The sequence below is a fragment of the Lates calcarifer genome, linkage group LG5, assembly GCF_001640805.2.
Source record: "Lates calcarifer isolate ASB-BC8 linkage group LG5, TLL_Latcal_v3, whole genome shotgun sequence".
Taxonomy (NCBI): Eukaryota; Metazoa; Chordata; class Actinopteri; family Centropomidae; genus Lates; species Lates calcarifer.
Genome location: NC_066837.1, coordinates 17,592,448 through 17,610,272, shown reverse-complemented (window position 1 = coordinate 17,610,272; position 17,825 = coordinate 17,592,448). Strand labels below are relative to the sequence as shown.

General features: G+C 39.2%; 2 protein-coding genes across 3 annotated transcripts; both read right to left on the bottom strand.

Moving 5' to 3' along the window:
* Positions 1 to 32: 32 nt before the first annotated feature.
* Positions 33 to 5,703, bottom strand: cd7al (cd7 antigen-like). Its single transcript, XM_018664995.2, has 5 exons — positions 5,535 to 5,703; positions 4,519 to 4,872; positions 3,009 to 3,392; positions 1,637 to 1,743; positions 33 to 1,178 (listed from the first exon to the last, which is right to left on the bottom strand). Exons 1-5 carry the CDS (start codon positions 5,593 to 5,595, stop codon positions 975 to 977), a joined length of 1,110 nt encoding a protein of 369 aa, XP_018520511.1. The 5' UTR covers positions 5,596 to 5,703; the 3' UTR covers positions 33 to 974.
* A 4,556-nt stretch (positions 5,704 to 10,259) lies between these two features.
* On the bottom strand, positions 10,260 to 16,662 carry znf207b (zinc finger protein 207, b). Of its 2 annotated transcripts, XM_018664990.2 has the most exons (11): positions 16,494 to 16,662; positions 15,594 to 15,720; positions 15,290 to 15,428; positions 14,790 to 14,975; positions 14,068 to 14,143; positions 13,826 to 13,887; positions 13,536 to 13,675; positions 13,087 to 13,185; positions 12,116 to 12,364; positions 11,583 to 11,739; positions 10,260 to 11,055 (listed from the first exon to the last, which is right to left on the bottom strand). In XM_018664990.2, exons 1-11 carry the CDS (start codon positions 16,532 to 16,534, stop codon positions 10,904 to 10,906), a joined length of 1,428 nt encoding a protein of 475 aa, XP_018520506.1. In that variant the 5' UTR covers positions 16,535 to 16,662; the 3' UTR covers positions 10,260 to 10,903. The 2 variants fall into 2 exon arrangements, with proteins under 2 accessions (XP_018520506.1, XP_018520507.1); XM_018664991.2 differs by lacking the exon at positions 13,087 to 13,185.
* Positions 16,663 to 17,825: the final 1,163 nt, after the last annotated feature.

Here is a 17,825-nt window from a genome sequence, read left to right as displayed (position 1 = left end):
GATTCCTAATTTTCTTCCCTTATGACTCAGAATGACTTCAAAGTAACTTTATTATTTCCGTGCATACAGATTGAAAGTGTAGAAGAGCAGTAAAAATTAATAAGCATGTTAGGGATGGGCAATATGGCAGTCTATACTGTGTGATGACAAATTTCTTATCCCTTCAGTAACACTGATGGCATGGTGGTGCAGTGCATATAAGCAAGTGACATGGTGACGATTTTTTTAAGGCACTGCTAAACTAGCCCAACCAAGTTCAACATTATGAACGTCCTCCAGGAGAGACCATCTGAGCATGTGCACCATCATCCCCATATTAAAACTATTTTGCCTCTTTCTACCCTTCAGTGACAATCTGTTTTTTTTCACGCTACCTAAGACGACATTTGCTTTCCGACATGTTGAGACAAAACAGCGTAAGCAACTACTTTTTTCGAAGTGCAGCCCGACCTTAACACTGTCCCACTGATTTACAGTTGGTGGTGGCAATAACATGTAGAGAAATGTGTCAAGAAAGACAGTGAAGAAGACAACTGCTGGCTCACAATGTAGGTTTCAAATTGTTCCAAAAAAAAAAACTACAATTTTTTCTTACAAGACTCTGCAAGGCACCTTTAATTTGCCTAAAAACACCAAAACAGATATTAATGTCTGCCTATGTTCCACTAACAATTTCTATAACAATACCATATATACTGACATTTTGCTATAAAATTCAGAGCTCATATCTTATCCATATTGCCCACCCCATTGTTAGCCAACATTTATAAAGGTTCCTAAGGAAACGCCAAAATACAAACATTCTTTCGAAATAGCAGTCAGTCAATATACATGAGGTGAAATCTTAGCTGTTAAAGTCTGTTGAAGGAATTTTAGATTGATAACTGGAGTCCGGTGTGTCACAGACAGGTGAGTTGGTAGGCTGGTCTCGTTCATGATGCTGGTGAGATGATCTAATAGTTCGTTTCTGAGTCTTAAGTACTTGGATAGAGGGCCCCACTCGGGCTTTCATAATGGTTTTCAGGACAGGATTTCTTCACAATGCAGTTTGTGTACTCGGAAGTCTCCATTTCCTCCCGATGGCGAGGGCCCAGTTTTCGGCCGAGAGGCTGCACACCGGCCATCTCCTCGTAAATAGGAACCTGAGGATGTGACTCAACTCTGCGGCGTGCTTTGCCCTGGCAGTCATTGAGACGGGACGAAAACAAATCAGTGAACCAAAGTGCATGAACGCTCCTGATTTCCTGTGTTAAAATCAGAGTTTGTCATTTTCTCTCAAGGCAGCATCTGCAATAGGAAGTTCTAACCACGTCTCATTCTCATTATGACGTTTAGCATTTACCTTGAAAAACACACTGCAGTTCAGCACTGCTGTAAAACTTATTAAAACTAAACACAGAAGTAGAATTGGGGTCTCACTGCCTTCCTCATTGAACTTCAAGAAAAACATGCTGACAACTGACTGCAAAAAGTTATGAAACTAGTGTGGTTTTGTGGTGAGTTGCAGAGGAACTGTGACACGCTCTCAGCAAGCAGGTGCTGTTAGTGGTAAAACATCACTTCCCCCCCCTTCAATCCCCCCCCCCCCCAATTCCTGTGTCAGAGCAGCATGCAAGTACGCTATGAGTCCACTCACTTTATACATCACCACAAATCCGATGAGGATGAGGAGGAGGAGAATGGCTACAGCTGAGGAAAGGGCGTACAGCAGGGTGGAGTAGCTGGAGCAGCCGCACTGACCGTCTGCGGAGAAGCAGAGGAGGGAGAGAAATGTTAAAGACGAAAGACTCCGGACCACCACGTGATGCCGCCCAGCTTTCCTGCTGCACTGCGTTCTCGTCTCTGACACTGCGCTGCTCAAATAATCATAAATTTAATCTATCGATATGGTCATCACATATAAAAACAACACCTGAAAACAAAGGCAGTACATAACTGTAAGTGGTTAGCTCAAGTACAACATGCTGGAATTGCAGAAACCACAGAGCCACGCTTCCTTCCTAGTTCTAGACTGCAGTTTGAATACACTGTTATTAATTTAAGGGTAAAATCTGCCATTGTTCTGGGCAACAATAGAGCTCCACGGCACAGAGGAATAACATATATCAGGTTTTGGCTGCCTTTGGTCTTTTCGTGAGATTTGCTGACAATAAGAAAAATGTAGGATATCTTTTCAGACACATAATTGCAAATTCAAAATTATTTTCTGCTTCTGTGAATTAATTGTTTATGGCACTGCCCAACTTTGTTCGACATGTCAGGGCAGCACTTTTAAGTTTTTCACTTTGCTTGTATGATAAAAGTTCATTATTAGTATAATTAAAATATCTTAAAGCCTATAATTATATTTGAATATAGATTACAGCATCAACATGTTGACATCACACACAACAGTCTGCCACTTTTACAACAAATCCCCACACACACTTTTGATCACTTTATAAGCAATGGACTACAGACATCAGAAAAATATCACCAGACTGATTGACCGACAGACTCAAGACATAAAATTGTAATGAAAAGAGCAAAAGCTTTCACAGTATTGTGTGGTGTTATCGAACAAAAGGGATGTTGTTAAAGCTTACTGCACTCACAACAATACTGCAAGATATTGGCCAATACGAGTCTTTACTAAACTCACGGCCACAGTTATTGACATTACCAGAAGCAGTTGTGTTAGTGGAAAGCTTTTGTTGTTTCTCTATCTGTAAAGTGACTGATGTCACCTTAGATAAAGAAGAATCAAGTATAGTTTTGCCACCCTGTGGACAAACAGTCATACTGTGAGCATGGCTGAAGAAACATAAACAGAGTATCAACAGTGGACTGACAGGTCAAACACTGATTAGACAACAACATCACAAAAGAGATAGGGATAAATATGGAAGCAATACAAGCGTAACAGTTAGATAAACAGATAAACATCATTTTCATTTTCAAAGGCCTGAAAAAAAAGTGCATTAGTTTTAAGTAACCTGGTGATCAAGTCCTGCTGTGACATGACCCACCTTGCACAGAGACAAAGAACACTCGTCTCCCTAGACTGGTCATGGTGTCGGGCCTGCCAGGCACGAGCAGCTGGCAGCTGTACAGGGCGCTGTCGTCCGGCTGCAGCTGCTGCAGGGTGAGGCTGTAGGTGATGCCGCCAGGGCTGGGTAGCGACGACAGCTGGACCCTCTCAGCAGAGAACTGGGAGGGGGAGGAGGAAGGAGGGCTGATGCCGTGGTGATGCTTTGAGTGGTACAACATCTCCACAGGAGCCTGGCCCCTCTTCCGCTTCAGACTCACCCCCTCCAAGGCAAAGCCGTCCCCACTCGGGGGGACACAGGTGAGCACGGCTGAGCCCCCAGCACAAGTCTCTACCAACCCTATGTCCAACGACCCGGGGGTATCTCCAGAGAGGAAAGGGGGGAAAAAAACTGATGTAACGGACAGGGGCACCACTACATTCTAAGTTCAAAACAGTGAGATTGTTTGGAGTTTAAATATCAGCCAACATGAGGATGAATCCAGAGCTTTTTTTAAATAAAAAATTAGGTCACAAAAGCTCCAAAAGCCCATTTTGTATAATTAAAACATGTTGAGGTTAGAGTTCTCAATTTATTATGTGAAGTAATCAGTGGACAAATAAATACATGTACAGTATTAAACTGTATTAGACCTTTTTTAAACAGGAGCTAGGATAAAAATCCATATTATGCAAAAATTAAATATATCATCTGCCCCTTGAAAACATATTCAGGATGCTGTAGATGGTCTTATCTTCTCTTGGCTAAAAGGCTGCTGTTTTTAAAATGAAAAGGTCAAATTGTTTTTGGTTGGTGATTGAGTTGTTTTTTCAGATCTGTGCATTGTGTGTTAATAATGCAGACATCTGTGGCCAGGCGTCAGAGTCATCGTGGGCAATAAATGTTTGTCAAATGAGAACAAACAAGCAACTTAGATTTCAAGATCAGATAACCAGAGTTGTGTCGAACTTGCTGAGAGACTACTTAACTCTTGAAATACAATCACACATGATAAATGATAAAAAAAAAAAAAAAAAAAAAAAGTCATGATACTATTTTGATATGGCATGACTCATATAGGGTGTATTGGTTTAAAGGATTTATAAATGTGGATATTATCAATTATATATATCAGTGCCACGTCAAAGTTATCAGCTTGTGAAAAACCTTGTGGCGTGGTAGACTTATTGCTTTCACATCTTTAAATTATCAGAAAGACCCTCCAACAATCAATTCAACCACTTCCTTTCTGGCTGCAGGAGATCCAGAATAAACCCTCTGTATTATCAGTGATCAAGGTACGTTTTATTACACAGTGGTGCTTAGCAGGAGCAGTAGTGCTGAGCAAACAACACCACCAAACACACTCTTCAAATGTCAACCTCGCGTGGATAAGCGTGCAACCGTTTCAAGCTTCTTGTCTTGTGGTAGCGTTTTGGAAAGTTTAACCTCCTGTAGGTGACAAACAGGTGAAAAGTGCGTGGGATGAAACGAGAGTAGAAACACTCACCGGCAGTAACGAGGAGGAAGAATTCAGTCTTCCCACGTATCTGTTCATCTTCAGCAGAGACTCTGTTCACGTAAAACTCACAGTGGTAGCGGTCTGTGTCACTGACTCTCAGCTGAGAGATGGTGGCATTCAGAGAGTAGCTGCCCGGGTCTCCACTGACACTGATGCGGTCTTTGTCGCCATTGTTGAACATAGAGGGTTCATCCCCAGTGTGCACGTACAACACCTTGCCTGTTTGCAGCCAGCTGCGCTTCAGGTGAACACCAAAGGGCGAGGGGTTCGTCTGCTCAACCACACAGGGTAGAACCACAGACTCGCCCTCATGCCTCTCCAAGAACTGAATGTCACTGCGTACTTGACAGGAACAAAAAGAAGTGTTACATACAGCACTTATATATATATATATATGTGTGTGTGTGTGTGTGTGTGTGTTTTGGAAAGTTTGGAAAGATATATGTGTGTGTGTGTGTGTATATATATATATATATATATATAATCATGTTATATTAAATATATTTGTAGAATTATATTCTTATTTTTAAGAAGTGCACAACACAAATTTCACAGGAAGGTTTGAGAAACATTTTGCAGCTAATTGTTGCAGTAGAAGGCAACAAAAACAGTATGCCAGTATGTAAAGATTTCACTTGACCAATTTCAAAGGAAAAAAAAAAAGAAAGAAAAAATACTTTTTAAAATCATATTTAATTATTTTCTGACCAATCGTTAAATATACATGAGGAGGACAAAATAACAGCAACAGCTCAGAGAAGAATCCACTGAAACACCACTATAAACCATGGCCTAGAGACCAACCAGTGGAATTAATCTGATAGCCCACTATCAGTGATGCATTAGAGTTCCTGTTATTTTGTCCAACCACTGTTTAAGAAATTGGTTCCCAATGACTTCCCCAAGAAATGACCATACTTAGTCTCCAGCCCCAACTACAATTCACTCTGAACAAAGAAAGCAGGTAATCAGACCACAAGCCTGAACTACAGAACAGAACTTACCAAAACCAGTTTGTGTGATGAACAGAGTCCACAAACAGGCCAGATTTAGGATCCCAGTCATTTTGACCACCGCCAGGAGACACTACTAATTCAGAACCTGAGGGAAGACAGTGATGTAAACCATGACAGCACAGACGCAAACACTCAAAACTGAATGTCAAAAGTTTGGTTAACTGTAAATGAAACCAAGAGGAACTCCATGAGGCTCCTCCTTCAAACCTCAAGGCACACACAAGAGGAAGCACACACTAACCAACACTGCATATGATGGATCAGCGTCTTCTGAGGCCATATTGTAATGAATTAAAAATGTAACTATACAGCACAGCTGAGACAGAAACTGATTAGGATTCAGATTAAGAATCATCTAATGAGCATCAGCAGCAAAGCAAGAACTAATCTGTGCATGTAGTTCTTTGAAAATCCTTTTTTTTTTCTTTTTTTTGAGGTTGGAATTTGGCTAAAACCAGCAGTCTGACCTGAGCTCAATTAGTTTCATCCACAAAGTTTGCATTAATTGAGTTTTAAATGCCATGCTTGAGAGAAACTTTCCATACACAAACTATTTTTTGCATATTCCAGAGGAAATGATGCTGACTGCCAGGCTGTGCACAGGATGTGCCTGCTTTTTGATGATTTGCATTAGTGGGCGGCTAACTCTACAAAAGGCCTGATGACTGAGGAATCTGATGCAATTAACAAAAAGAGCTTGGTGCTTGAATGACCAAAGACTTGACAGAAAAAACATTCAAGTCTCAAGTTCTGACTTGGCAATTTTTTTATTTTTTTTTAAAGGTCCCCACAACAAAAGAAAAAAATACGAAATAACTTCCAATGTATGAGTAATGTTGTGAAATGGACTTAAAAAAAATCTTTTAACATAGTTTTGAGAGGAAAATGTTAATTTTACATGCACATTTTAATGGTCAGCAATAAGAGACTTGACTGGAAACCTGTTCTGGGAGACATGAGACATGACAGACACAACTCATGCAACATCACAACTCCGCCTCGTCATTTCTGACTTGCATTTTAACCTCATTCAAACACTGAAATCTATTTTAGATATGAAAATGATTTGTAAAAATACAAATAATGCAGTAAATTACTGACTGCAGTGGTGATATGAAGCAATTTGAATGCAAAATAAGAAATGGAAACAAGCTCAAATTTAGAGCACACACACTCGGGGATCTGCAAAACTACAGAACAACGCACCTTCATTATTCATCTATAAACAAAAACGAGCAGGGAATTTTCACTTACTTAAAGCCAAATTTCACAAAGTACATGTAGTGAGTAATGTTTATATTTTTAAATGTTGTTTCAGTGTAAAAGATTAGTCGCCAGCAAAGCAATGTGATACACAAGCAGCTCTTAAGAAGTAGTGTTATATTGTTCCACTGGTCCAACAGGAAACCACGGATGTGTTTATCTGGTGGTTTTTAGTTACTGTTTACTGAATGCTACAGCTTAAGAAGAGTGCAGCAGTTTCAGAGGCCACGGCTCAGGGATAGTCTCTTCAAAACCCATTTAATTGCTTTAATTGATTGCCTAAAGTTTTGTCAGCTAGTGGCTGCTGTTGAAGGCATTCACAAAGTCTCCCTAACAGTTCTTGGTGAGCTAAAATTCTTTGTAGCACATGCCAGCTCTCGCTGACGCTTCTAACCACAAATTCAGGGTCACGCAATGCATGACTAATTCCTGGAAATGTATGTAAATGCAAGTAATCTACAATGTGAAGGAAGAAACAAAATTAGGACATGCAAATGCCATCTCAAATTTTAAGTGTTTCCATTTGATTTCCTTTTACACCAATACATGCATCTGATCATTTCCAGTTATGTTGGAATAATTTTCAATCAAAACATATATAAAGCCGATGTAATGGTCATCAAATAAAATAATACTGAATCAACAGTGAAATATTACAAAAAAATACTACTAACTAAAAAAAATGTAATTAATAAAATTTAAAATGTTATTTTAATATTTCTATTTGTTTTGTTTTTTTTAAATTACTTTTATCATCTAAATACCATTAAAAATATTACTATTATAAGTATAAATATATACCACACATTTTATCATGGGATCAGTGGGCCTTAACAGGGTTTTATGAAATTTAAGAGGTCTGTATTATTCACCAATACCACTAGATGGAGCACTGGTCTCTGAACGTACAAGTGTATATACACACACACACACACACACACACACACACACACACACACACACACACTTAAGTTGGAGTTCCATTAGGATGACTTTCACCTCAAGTTTTAACCAAACAATTGGAAAATATGACAAGAGGGAGAAAAATAATGCAATTATTTTATTATTCATAATAATCAGAATAATGATGATGATAATAATAATTATAATTTGACATTGTGATTTGTCACATTTCCATTTAAATGTTAAGCTACTTACAGTAATACACTCAATAGTCATGGGTTTGTGAGGATCACATTTATTTAAAATCTAATACATATAAACTTTGTCCTTATCAGTTCTGCTTGGTCAAAAATTAAAAAGGGTCACATCACGCAAATTACAAAGACAAAAAATTATCCTTCCTTCCAGTGGTGATCTGCTAATGTGTATATCATTTTACTTTTGCCAATCGGTTTGGTTTTATTCGTACAGATTTTGATGTTTATTCCTCCACATCAAAATACAATGTTAAAGGATACTTGGCTTGGCGATCAACACATGGAAAAATTACATCGAGACATTCAACTGCAACATAACTTTGCCCTGGAACAACTATATTCTATAGAAACAGCCCTAGTTAAACCTATTAACTGTTATCTGTGGGTTATCCACAATCACAGCGACTAAGACACCTTCTGGAAAGTTATGTGGCAGTTTCATTTCTTACATTTTACACATTAAAATCAGGTGCTCATCACAAGGTGCACTACTCAGCAGAGGTATGCCCTTTTCATTCACAATGCCATTCACAATCCAAAAAAGTGGGGAACCACTAGAGAAAAGTGATTTCCCTTCTCATTATGAGATGACCCTTTAACATAAAAAGACACAAACACACACAAGCTTAAAAGCCATTGCTCACTACTTACCATGTTCGTCCATTTCATACCAGACAGGACACGACTGTACAAAATATAACATTCACATGTCATTGCCCAAGTCTTTGTAACCTTTGAAAACTAAAATGGAATGAATGTGTCATGTAGTCATACTCTTCTATCTCTCTGACACACCACCCACAGTATATACAAGTCTCTGGTTATCCTTCAGATGTTAAAAACACACTGTAAACACAATACATTATGTAATACAAGGCCTAGCATCCAGTTGAACAGGACAGACCCACACTGTAATAAACATCAGGTACTTACTGGGAATAACTGACCTGTCATGCCAGCTGAGTGGGTTTTAAGGCTGAAAAGCTGATATGGATGGGCTACAGACAACAAAAACAAATACAAAGCAGTAAGTGATATGGGCAGAGGAAAAACTTGTGCCACACTAAATATCTACAAGTACTTCTTGCAACACCACGCTTTTCTTTTAGACCCACGAGTGCAATAAATTTGTGCACCTGCTGTCTACAGCTTTGTTTCAACAATCATGTTAAGTCTCTTGAGATTGCTCTCTGTGCAGCAATCTCCAACAAAGGATCCCTGCAGGTGACACAGACCGATTATGTTAACATTTAGAGTAATAAAGATGGACAAAAAACAAAACCACCCAGCAATACAAACTAGAACTGTGGTAAATACCAATCTAGGGAAGCAGCTGAGGTGTTGTACTATTATTATGTCACAATTTGAAGTACTGTTAAGTGGTATATTGTTCGAGGACTCTCCTCCTTTTGAAACTTTTACTCTCCACGATACATACTCTCAGAAACAGGTGCAATAGTAATTGAGGGAACTGCTGCTGTAACAGCTTCACAGGCCAACATTACCATTTAGCTGTACATGTCAGCATCTGAAAATCACTGTGATTTTCCTCGTTAAGCAATTTACACAGGAATAACCATTGTACTGCTGATGCAACAGTAACAAACACTGTGGTAAGGAGAAAGTCTAAAATGAAGAAATCTCCAACCTTATACTTTAAAATGAAAGTGAAGTCTTAACTGACTTCACAATCCAAAACACTGAAAAAACTGAGCTTCGCAAAACTGGAATTCAACACAGAGCTACTGTATTGTTGGGTTTGCTTGCCCCCTGTAGTGCTTGGGGTGCATGGTTATGACATATGGCAAACACAGACAATAAAGCATTCATGCATGTTTGAGTACTGGTACATATGTACAGACAAAAAAGGGAATGAAATTCAGCATCTTTTAACCACTGTGCAATTCTACTACATCTACAATTATCAGAATGTAATCTGCAGTTATTTCCATCATATCATGAGTAACATGCAGTACTTGGAACCAGAAGTTGGCCAACATCTTAGTTTTGGGCTGGTGGTACACAAGACTTTAGCACACTTATTTCACTCTGCTTCTGAAATGATGTAAGGCAATTTCTTTTGTACTGTAATATCCAGTTTTTTTTTTAATTAAAACAACATAAGATGAACTCCACAAAAACAGATGATGGCAAACTTGGTGTTTAAATGCCTGACTTTCTACGAATACCTGATGAAATCTTGTAGTTTAACTGAGCGTAACAAGTCTAGAAAATACAACCAGTACAAACCTTCATGACTCACCTCCACGTACGTCAGGACAAACCAGCATTGGATTTCAAGATGGATTTTATTACAACAGATACATAAAACATTACAAAGGATGCATACAGGTACCCTTTTAACCAGGAAATATTAAAAACAAACCTGAAATAAGAATAAAGCTAGAGACTGATGAGTCATGGATTTGTAACCCTACTCAGTTGGAATCATCTTCATTACTGAGACCCTCACCAACCAAGGTTGGGGACGCAAGTCCAACAGCACCTAAGTGTGCTGTGAGGGTCTCAATCACTCTACCAAAGAAATAAACACAACAAAATTGAACATATGTTTACAAGAGAAACTTGCCTTTGTAAGGGGTTGGTACGTTCATGTAACTCCAGCAGCTTCAAAAGAAATATGAATCATTTTACCACACTTCACTTCTATAAACCTGAGTGAAACCTATGGGAAAAAAAATATATCCTCACATGTCATCAAATAACCACAAAATAACTGTCAGGAACTTATGTGGTGTTTGGCTGTTTTCCAATATAGATGTTACATTAAATGTCCATGTGTTCTAACAAATAATGTTTGTCTTCACCACCACTGGGTCTTAACTGCTCTTTGCTTGCAGCTAGGTTTGAAAAAGCAGAAGGATGAGAGAAAGGTGTTAACCTCAAACCTAATGTGGTGGCTGCTTTGCTGCTTCAGTAGCGTCCAGCCGGAGACATGACAGGCGGCCTCATGCCCATGGGAGGGCCTCCCTGATAAGGGGGCACCATAGGAGGACCCTGCCCATATGGAGGCATCCCTCCTGGCATGTAGCCTGGCATGCCCTGAGGAGGAGCACCATACTGACCTACAGAGGAAACACAAGGAGACACGAAAACGTGTAAAAATGTCCACAGGATCCACAGAATCCACAGATAACGAAGTGCAGTTTATGTAATAAGTTCAATGTGTACTGCACTGGACAGTTTTGGCTTGAACGTGCCATAGCTGAAAAACACATTCAAACCAGGACCCACAGCGCCATAGCCCTGCACATGTGCTGTTGCTTTGCACTTGTACAGAATTAGTTTTGTGTGTGCATGCGTTTTTTTTTTCCTTTCTCATTATTGGATTTACTCTGGAAAAAATAAAAACTTATGTTCAAATGAACACTATAGACAAGGATTTAATGTTAAGTTGCTTATCAAAATCATTTGGCTTTAAGGAAGTCTTGACATTTTCTGGTTCTGGCCCAGGTTTAGATTAAAGATCAAGACCACTCTCAGTTAGCTTGGCTTTGCATAAAAAGTAGAGGAGGAAACCTCTACTGTAGCTGAAGTCTAACTTAGCAGAAAGCTATGCTAAAGCCCGGTTTCACAACAAGAATTTTCTTACCATGCATGGGATGCCTCATGCCAGGCTGCTGCGGTGGCATGCCTTGCTGCGGGGGCATTATGCTGCCCACAGCTGCCACTGGGGGAGCAGCCGCATGGGCCTGACCCGGCCTGGGTATTAAACGCTGGTAACGGGGCAACTGAGCCTTCATCTCCTCCTGTTGGCAGGGACAACACACAAAGCAAACATTCAGACTAAGGAAACACTGGTATGCCCCTTACAGTACAAAAATAAATGCTCACAAAAATGATGAGGAATTGGGTACCAATGTTGGCGTGCCCTGATTTCAGACTGAGGATATTCAAGTTCAGAATCATCCTTTAATATAACCACAAAACAGAAACTACTAAGCAAGAGTAAAGATATACAATCTAAATGCTCTATTTGATATTTAATGTATATTCAATAACTATCTGATTTCATGATGAAAATTACTGCAACAACCCACTTTCCTCTATCACTGAATGTACTATTATATGTATCAGTCATTACTTACTGTGAAAAGGGCAAAATAGAAAGCTCAAGCAACTTACCAGTGAGATATCCTCATCAGGGTGGATCAACTTACTAGTTGCACTCGTGGTGGTGAGGGTGGCAGGCTTACTGGTCACTGTGGCTGGGGGTTTGGCCACAGTGCTGCTAGAGGGATTAGAAGAAGAAGTGGAAGAGGAAGAGGAGACAGAGGGCTGGGTGTAGGCGGGGAATGTTGCTTTGGGTGGGTCGGAGGAAGCGGCTGTACTGTGGGAGTTTGAAGCTGCAGCTCCTGAAGCGCTCTGCTGGGCCTGTGCAAAGAGACAAAACAGATAACTGACTGCTAAAATATGAACTCAAACCTTTTCAAAAATAACCTTTAAGAGACACAAAAGATTATATTCTTTCAAACCTAACAGTCTATTCAAAAATGTTTGCCTTTTTTAAAACTTTACGTTTAAATTTTATTCATGATTTCTCATCAAACAGAATTCAGATAAAATTTATTTATAGAAGTCTTTTTTAATTTAAGGAACAAAATTATTACATGTTACATGTAGGCCATTTACTTTTAATTGGAGTGCAAATTTTGTTAAATCCTTTGAATCCACAATTGCAAATAAATTAATGAAAACACAAATCCACAGATACACATATAACCAATCAGCATCTTAGAAAGTCATTTCAAAGCATGAGTACTTTTTGCAGAATTCATGCTTCACAGGTTAAGAGGGGCAGATGATGCAAACTGTAAACCATCTAAATCCCTTGTTATGCCTCATCTGTGTTAATCAAAGCACATGCACAGTAATAAAGCTCCCAGACAAAAAATATGCCAGATTTTGTCAGAGATAATTATCCTCTGACGCCAACATTATGGCCAACGCGCTTGTTTTGATGCACAATTAGGTTTACGAGGCAAATGTTGTTAGTAATCAGCCTAGTTTACAGCCTTAGAATTTACAGGCAGAGTTAATAAATAAGCAACATGCAGCTGCCACAGTCCAAGCCAAAGTCCTGTCTGTGAGCGTACTTGTGGCGTGTTAGGAAAGGGAGGCTGGGAGGAGGCAGACTGAAGGTCTGCAGGTGCAGAGGAAACGGCTGCTGTGCTGCTGTGAACACCAGAGCCCATCTGCAGCATGGTGGAAAGGAGATCACAGGATTGGCATATAACATGTCCAAAGAATCTATCAAAGCTCAATTATGAGAATAAAGTATACTACATAATGGTGACAGTGGTTGGAAAAATGAGGTGGGAATGATTAAGTCAGAAACAGAGGAACAGCAGATGATACAGAGAGAGGAAACTAGACATGAGAAATTAAAACAGCTGAAAATAAAATCTTCATGTATGAATATCCTTACTCAAGAAAAGGAGACTTCTAAACAGTCTTCTAATGTTCTGAAAAGTCTGTGTGTGTGTGTGTGTGTGTGTGTGTGTGTGTGTGCATGTGTGTTGTGAAGGAGCTGCGTGGCGCCCACCTGTGCTGCACTGGGGAAGAGAGGTTTGGTGACTGCAGGTTGGGCTGCTGGTGCTGCCGGTCGACTGGGTATCGCACCTGCTGCGGGCGCTGGTGCCATGTGAGGCATCCCTGGTCTTGGAGCCATGTGAGGTGGCATTCCTGAGAGAGCCATTAAATTTTGTTTTAAAAAGTGCAGAGGGAGGTAAGGCTGGCTGTCATTTCTTACTGTGTGAAATCCTTCATTTCACTTAATTATTTTTTAAATTAAATACACTGGGTAGCAGTGTTTCATGTGTAGGCAATACTCACCTGGAGGAATACCAGGCATCCCTGGCATCATGGGAGGCATCATTCCTCCCATTGGCATCATCCTACAAAAACCAATAAGACCAAAAAAAATATTATTTTGACTGATAACTAGAGTAAAAAAAATCTCCATTATAAACTCCAGACCTGTAAAAACAATGGATTAATAAACAATCAAACACAAACTGAGTAGCACTGGATCTTGAAAGGTATCATTAATCCCAGATTAACAAATGAGCTCTTACCCTGGTGGCATTCCATGCATGGCAGGAGGCATGCCGTGCATCATGGGAGGAACACCTGGCATCATAGGAGGCATTCCTGTAGACACAAGGACATTTTCTGTTTACTATTTAATTTTGAAGATTTTAGAAATAAATATAAAGTCAAAAAAGAAAAACTGACAACTACATTCAACAACTCAACCACCTTATTATCAGATGTGGGATTAAGTCAAGGTTTTGCAAGTCTCACGTCCTCAACTTTGAGTATTTCATTTGAAATAAGTCACAAGAGATCACAAATGATGAATGTTTGTTTCAATATTTTCACTGACATATCCCTTGGTAAAACCAATGGCCTTGCCGCAGTGATCTACTTCTCACAATATGGAATAAAAAATATCAGTGCAACTTCTATCCTACAGTAACCCACCCATTTCTATCCTTCAACTCGACACCTATTTTTTCTTTTTTTTTTTTACGGACATGATCAAGGTGCCAGAAAGTAGTCCAGCCACAGTTTCACATTCTTTGGGATTGCAGGTTAAAACTGCCCTAAGATTCTTAAACTTTTGAGTTTGAAAAGAGCAAAAAGTCTTTCAGGTCACAAGTTCCAAGTGAGGACATGAATCACTGGAATCTAACTCGAAGTGAAATTAGGAGCGTTCTTCTTTTTTTTTTTTTTAATTTGTCAAGTTGCAGCCGAGTTGATTTCCAACTTCTGCTGTTCACTAAGAGATCCTTGCCTTGATATCCTCCTGGAGGCATCCCAGGTGCACCAGCCACAGGAGGCATCCCAGGCTGAGCCATTGGAGCAGCGTAGCCTGCCTGGGGCTGGACAGCAGCAATCTGTTGAGCTGATGGTCCTGCCTCATCGTCATCATCGTCCTCATCAGAATCATCCTGATTGTTTGACTTCTTCTTTTGGCTCTCTGAAAACAAAAAGGTAATGCTCATACATGCTTTCACTTGTAATAAATGTCAATTCATTTAGTTTCTACAAAGAATTATAAACCCTCAGTAACAAAGTATCTATAGAGCATACGATTAACAATTAAGCTACCCATTACCAGGAATCTTCCTTAACATCATATGATACCAATTATATATATATATATTATACATATTTACAGTATATTATAATATATAATATTATATAGAACCATTGTACAATCCAGGAAGACATTTCATTCAGTCATCTAGGCAGGAGTCCACAAAGATACAATCACTGTGCAGGTGTACAAACCTTGTGATTTCTGTTCTAATGTCCGTCTCCTTTCCTGCATGTCTTTCTCTGGAATCCCCTCCATGCCATAGATTTCCAACTCAATGTCTGTTCTTCCAGGAATTGCATTTGGTACACTGTCAATCGTCTCTTTGTGTACCTGGAACACATGTAAAGTGAAGTAGGGCATACTTTAATAAGAAGCACAGTGCATTCATTATCTATGTAGTGAGAACAGCTAACAGCATTTATGGCTTAAGCATTCCAGGAAATTCTGAACGAAAAAAACTAAAGGAGTATCACTGATGACGGAAAAGGCACCAACCTGCATGCAGTGAATGGCCAGGCCTGGGCCAGTATACAACTTCTTGTGGCAAATGTGGCATTTAAAATGCTTAGCCTTCTGATGCTGAATGAGGATCTTTTCATCATCAAAGTCTCGATTACAATACCTTGGAGCAAGGAGTTAAGTTCGAAAACCGGAAACATGAACAAAACACACCACGCAACACCCAACTTTATCAAAGGAGAGAATCGCAAACATTCCCGTGCTCAGTGTCATAATCCCTATTTACGATAAAGGACTGGGGCAGCACGGGTTATAAGGTTACACAACAATCTGATTGTTAAAAAACAGATTTCGGAGTGAATATAAAAATATAAATAAGTGAATTTAATGAATATAAAGTGAATATTTCTCTGACTTCAGCTTCCCCATTGTGACACGAATCCTCTTCGTTTAATGTCAAAAATAAACTAATAATCTATGATGATTTGGTCTGTTTTACAGACATCGATACCATGAACACAATCGACAGGTCAATCGATGATGAAACAACCTTTACTTGCGACCCTAGTTTCAGATTAACTTTAGATTTAAATCTTTAACCATCAAGTGCTGCCTTAAACCTTCTATGCATGGCTAACAGATTAGCTAACATCAGAGGTAGCGTTAGTTTCCTTTTAGCATTACCTTAATACAACGCTATCTACAGCCGTGTAAATGAACCCCAAGCCAACTGTTTTACAGATATATAGTTAAGGCTGGATAAAATCACTACTTAATGCAATTTTCTAGCCTCCAATGACAACATAATTAAGCTAACGTTGGCTTACAAACCGATAACCCACGGACAGGCTACCCCAGGCCTTTCTATTGTCAAGCTAACGTGAAGCGCCTCTGGAATCTTTACGTCGGTATTTTCTCGTCCAGTGAAAAGGATACCAGCACCATGGCTTCATCTGCTTCTTCTTTTTCCGTCCCATTTTTAAGGAATACTGAGAAAGAGGTCTTAAAACGCTAAACACTGGTCTTATTATCTCTTTGACAACAGCATGCTGTAGTCCCGTGACGACGCCGAAAATGGCGCTTTACTGGAGGAAGTTTAAGGCGGACGCTGAAGTCTCGCGTTGACGGAAAACAGACGTCAGGTCGTAGACGCGCCCCTGGTTTGGGAAACTGATTATCACAATATTATATTTTTTATATCAAGTTGACGATTATTTTTTCTGTTCATCAATCTGTCGTTTGGTCAATAATATCTATCTATCAATAATATCTATCTTAAGATCCCAAAGCCTAAGATGACATCTTCCAGATGCTTTGTTCTACCCGGTAAATGATCCAAAATCCATACGTACTGTGTTTACTATCATTAAAGACTTCAAAAGTCGCAGAGGTTTTAGGTGCTGAAACCAAATACGCTCTCACAATTTCTCAGTCTTCGTGGGGATAACACAGACGATCACTGAGCAAAACATACGGCGTAAATAGTCAAGAATTATTGCTGATCATCTGTAGGCCAACCCTTATTTTAGTATGGAAAGCTGTTTAAATTCAGTTTGTCGGCAATTTTATTTATTCTTTTTCTTTATTTGTTTTGTTTTGTTTTGTTTTAACCAAATTTTATATTCTTACATCAAAATTTACAAGAAAGCTAAACTAAAAAGCTGTCAGAACATATAGCACAATTGCAGCTTTACACGCTCACAATCTTTTTATTTTATTGTTGTTCTTTTCTTTTAACATATTAACCCTCTTAGTGTATTCATATACACAACTGTTGTGAACACAAAATGATTTTGTTCATTTAAATGGCGAAAACAGTCCTAGTCCTATTGTATATGGAGACAATGACAATTAATTCTCTCTGGCAGGATGAACACTGTGTTTTTTCTTTGCAGTTACCTATCTATTTTAGACCTTGATCTGAGGCACTATGCACAGTGAGTCCACTTGCAGTGGGTACCAACTTCTCACATGCACACTATTTCAACTTGTCATTCACTTAGTATCCACATGATGGAGACATGGTTGCAGAAATTAAAAAAAACTGAGCCTCCCCACTTGACACTGTGGATTGGTGTCTGTGATTTTTTTTTTTTAAAGACTGTGTATTTTGTTCAGTGTTATATATGGCAAAAAACACGTAGATATCAGAATCCACAATCTTTTTTAGACTGGGGCTGTTTTTTTATGGTTGAGCTTGCCCCCTCACTTCCAGCTATGGAAATCTTACTACTACAATATACTACTATGGCAACAGTGTGCATCTAA

Coding starts and splice junctions, on each gene's coding strand:
- cd7al (XM_018664995.2), bottom strand. CDS start 5,595: ATGACTGGGATCCTAAATCTGGCCTGTTTGTGGACTCTGTTCATCACA. Junction 3,393..4,518: donor CTTCCTCCTCGTTACTGCCG/GTGAGTGTTTCT, acceptor TCCTCTCTGGAG/ATACCCCCGGGTCGTTGGAC. Junction 1,179..1,636: donor GATTTGTGGTGATGTATAAA/GTGAGTGGACTC, acceptor AATGACTGCCAG/GGCAAAGCACGCCGCAGAGT.
- znf207b (XM_018664990.2), bottom strand. CDS start 16,534: ATGGGACGGAAAAAGAAGAAGCAGATGAAGCCATGGTGCTG. Junction 13,676..13,825: donor GATGCCTGGTATTCCTCCAG/GTGAGTATTGCC, acceptor TGGCTCTCTCAG/GAATGCCACCTCACATGGCT. Junction 13,186..13,535: donor TCTTCCCCAGTGCAGCACAG/GTGGGCGCCACG, acceptor ACCATGCTGCAG/ATGGGCTCTGGTGTTCACAG.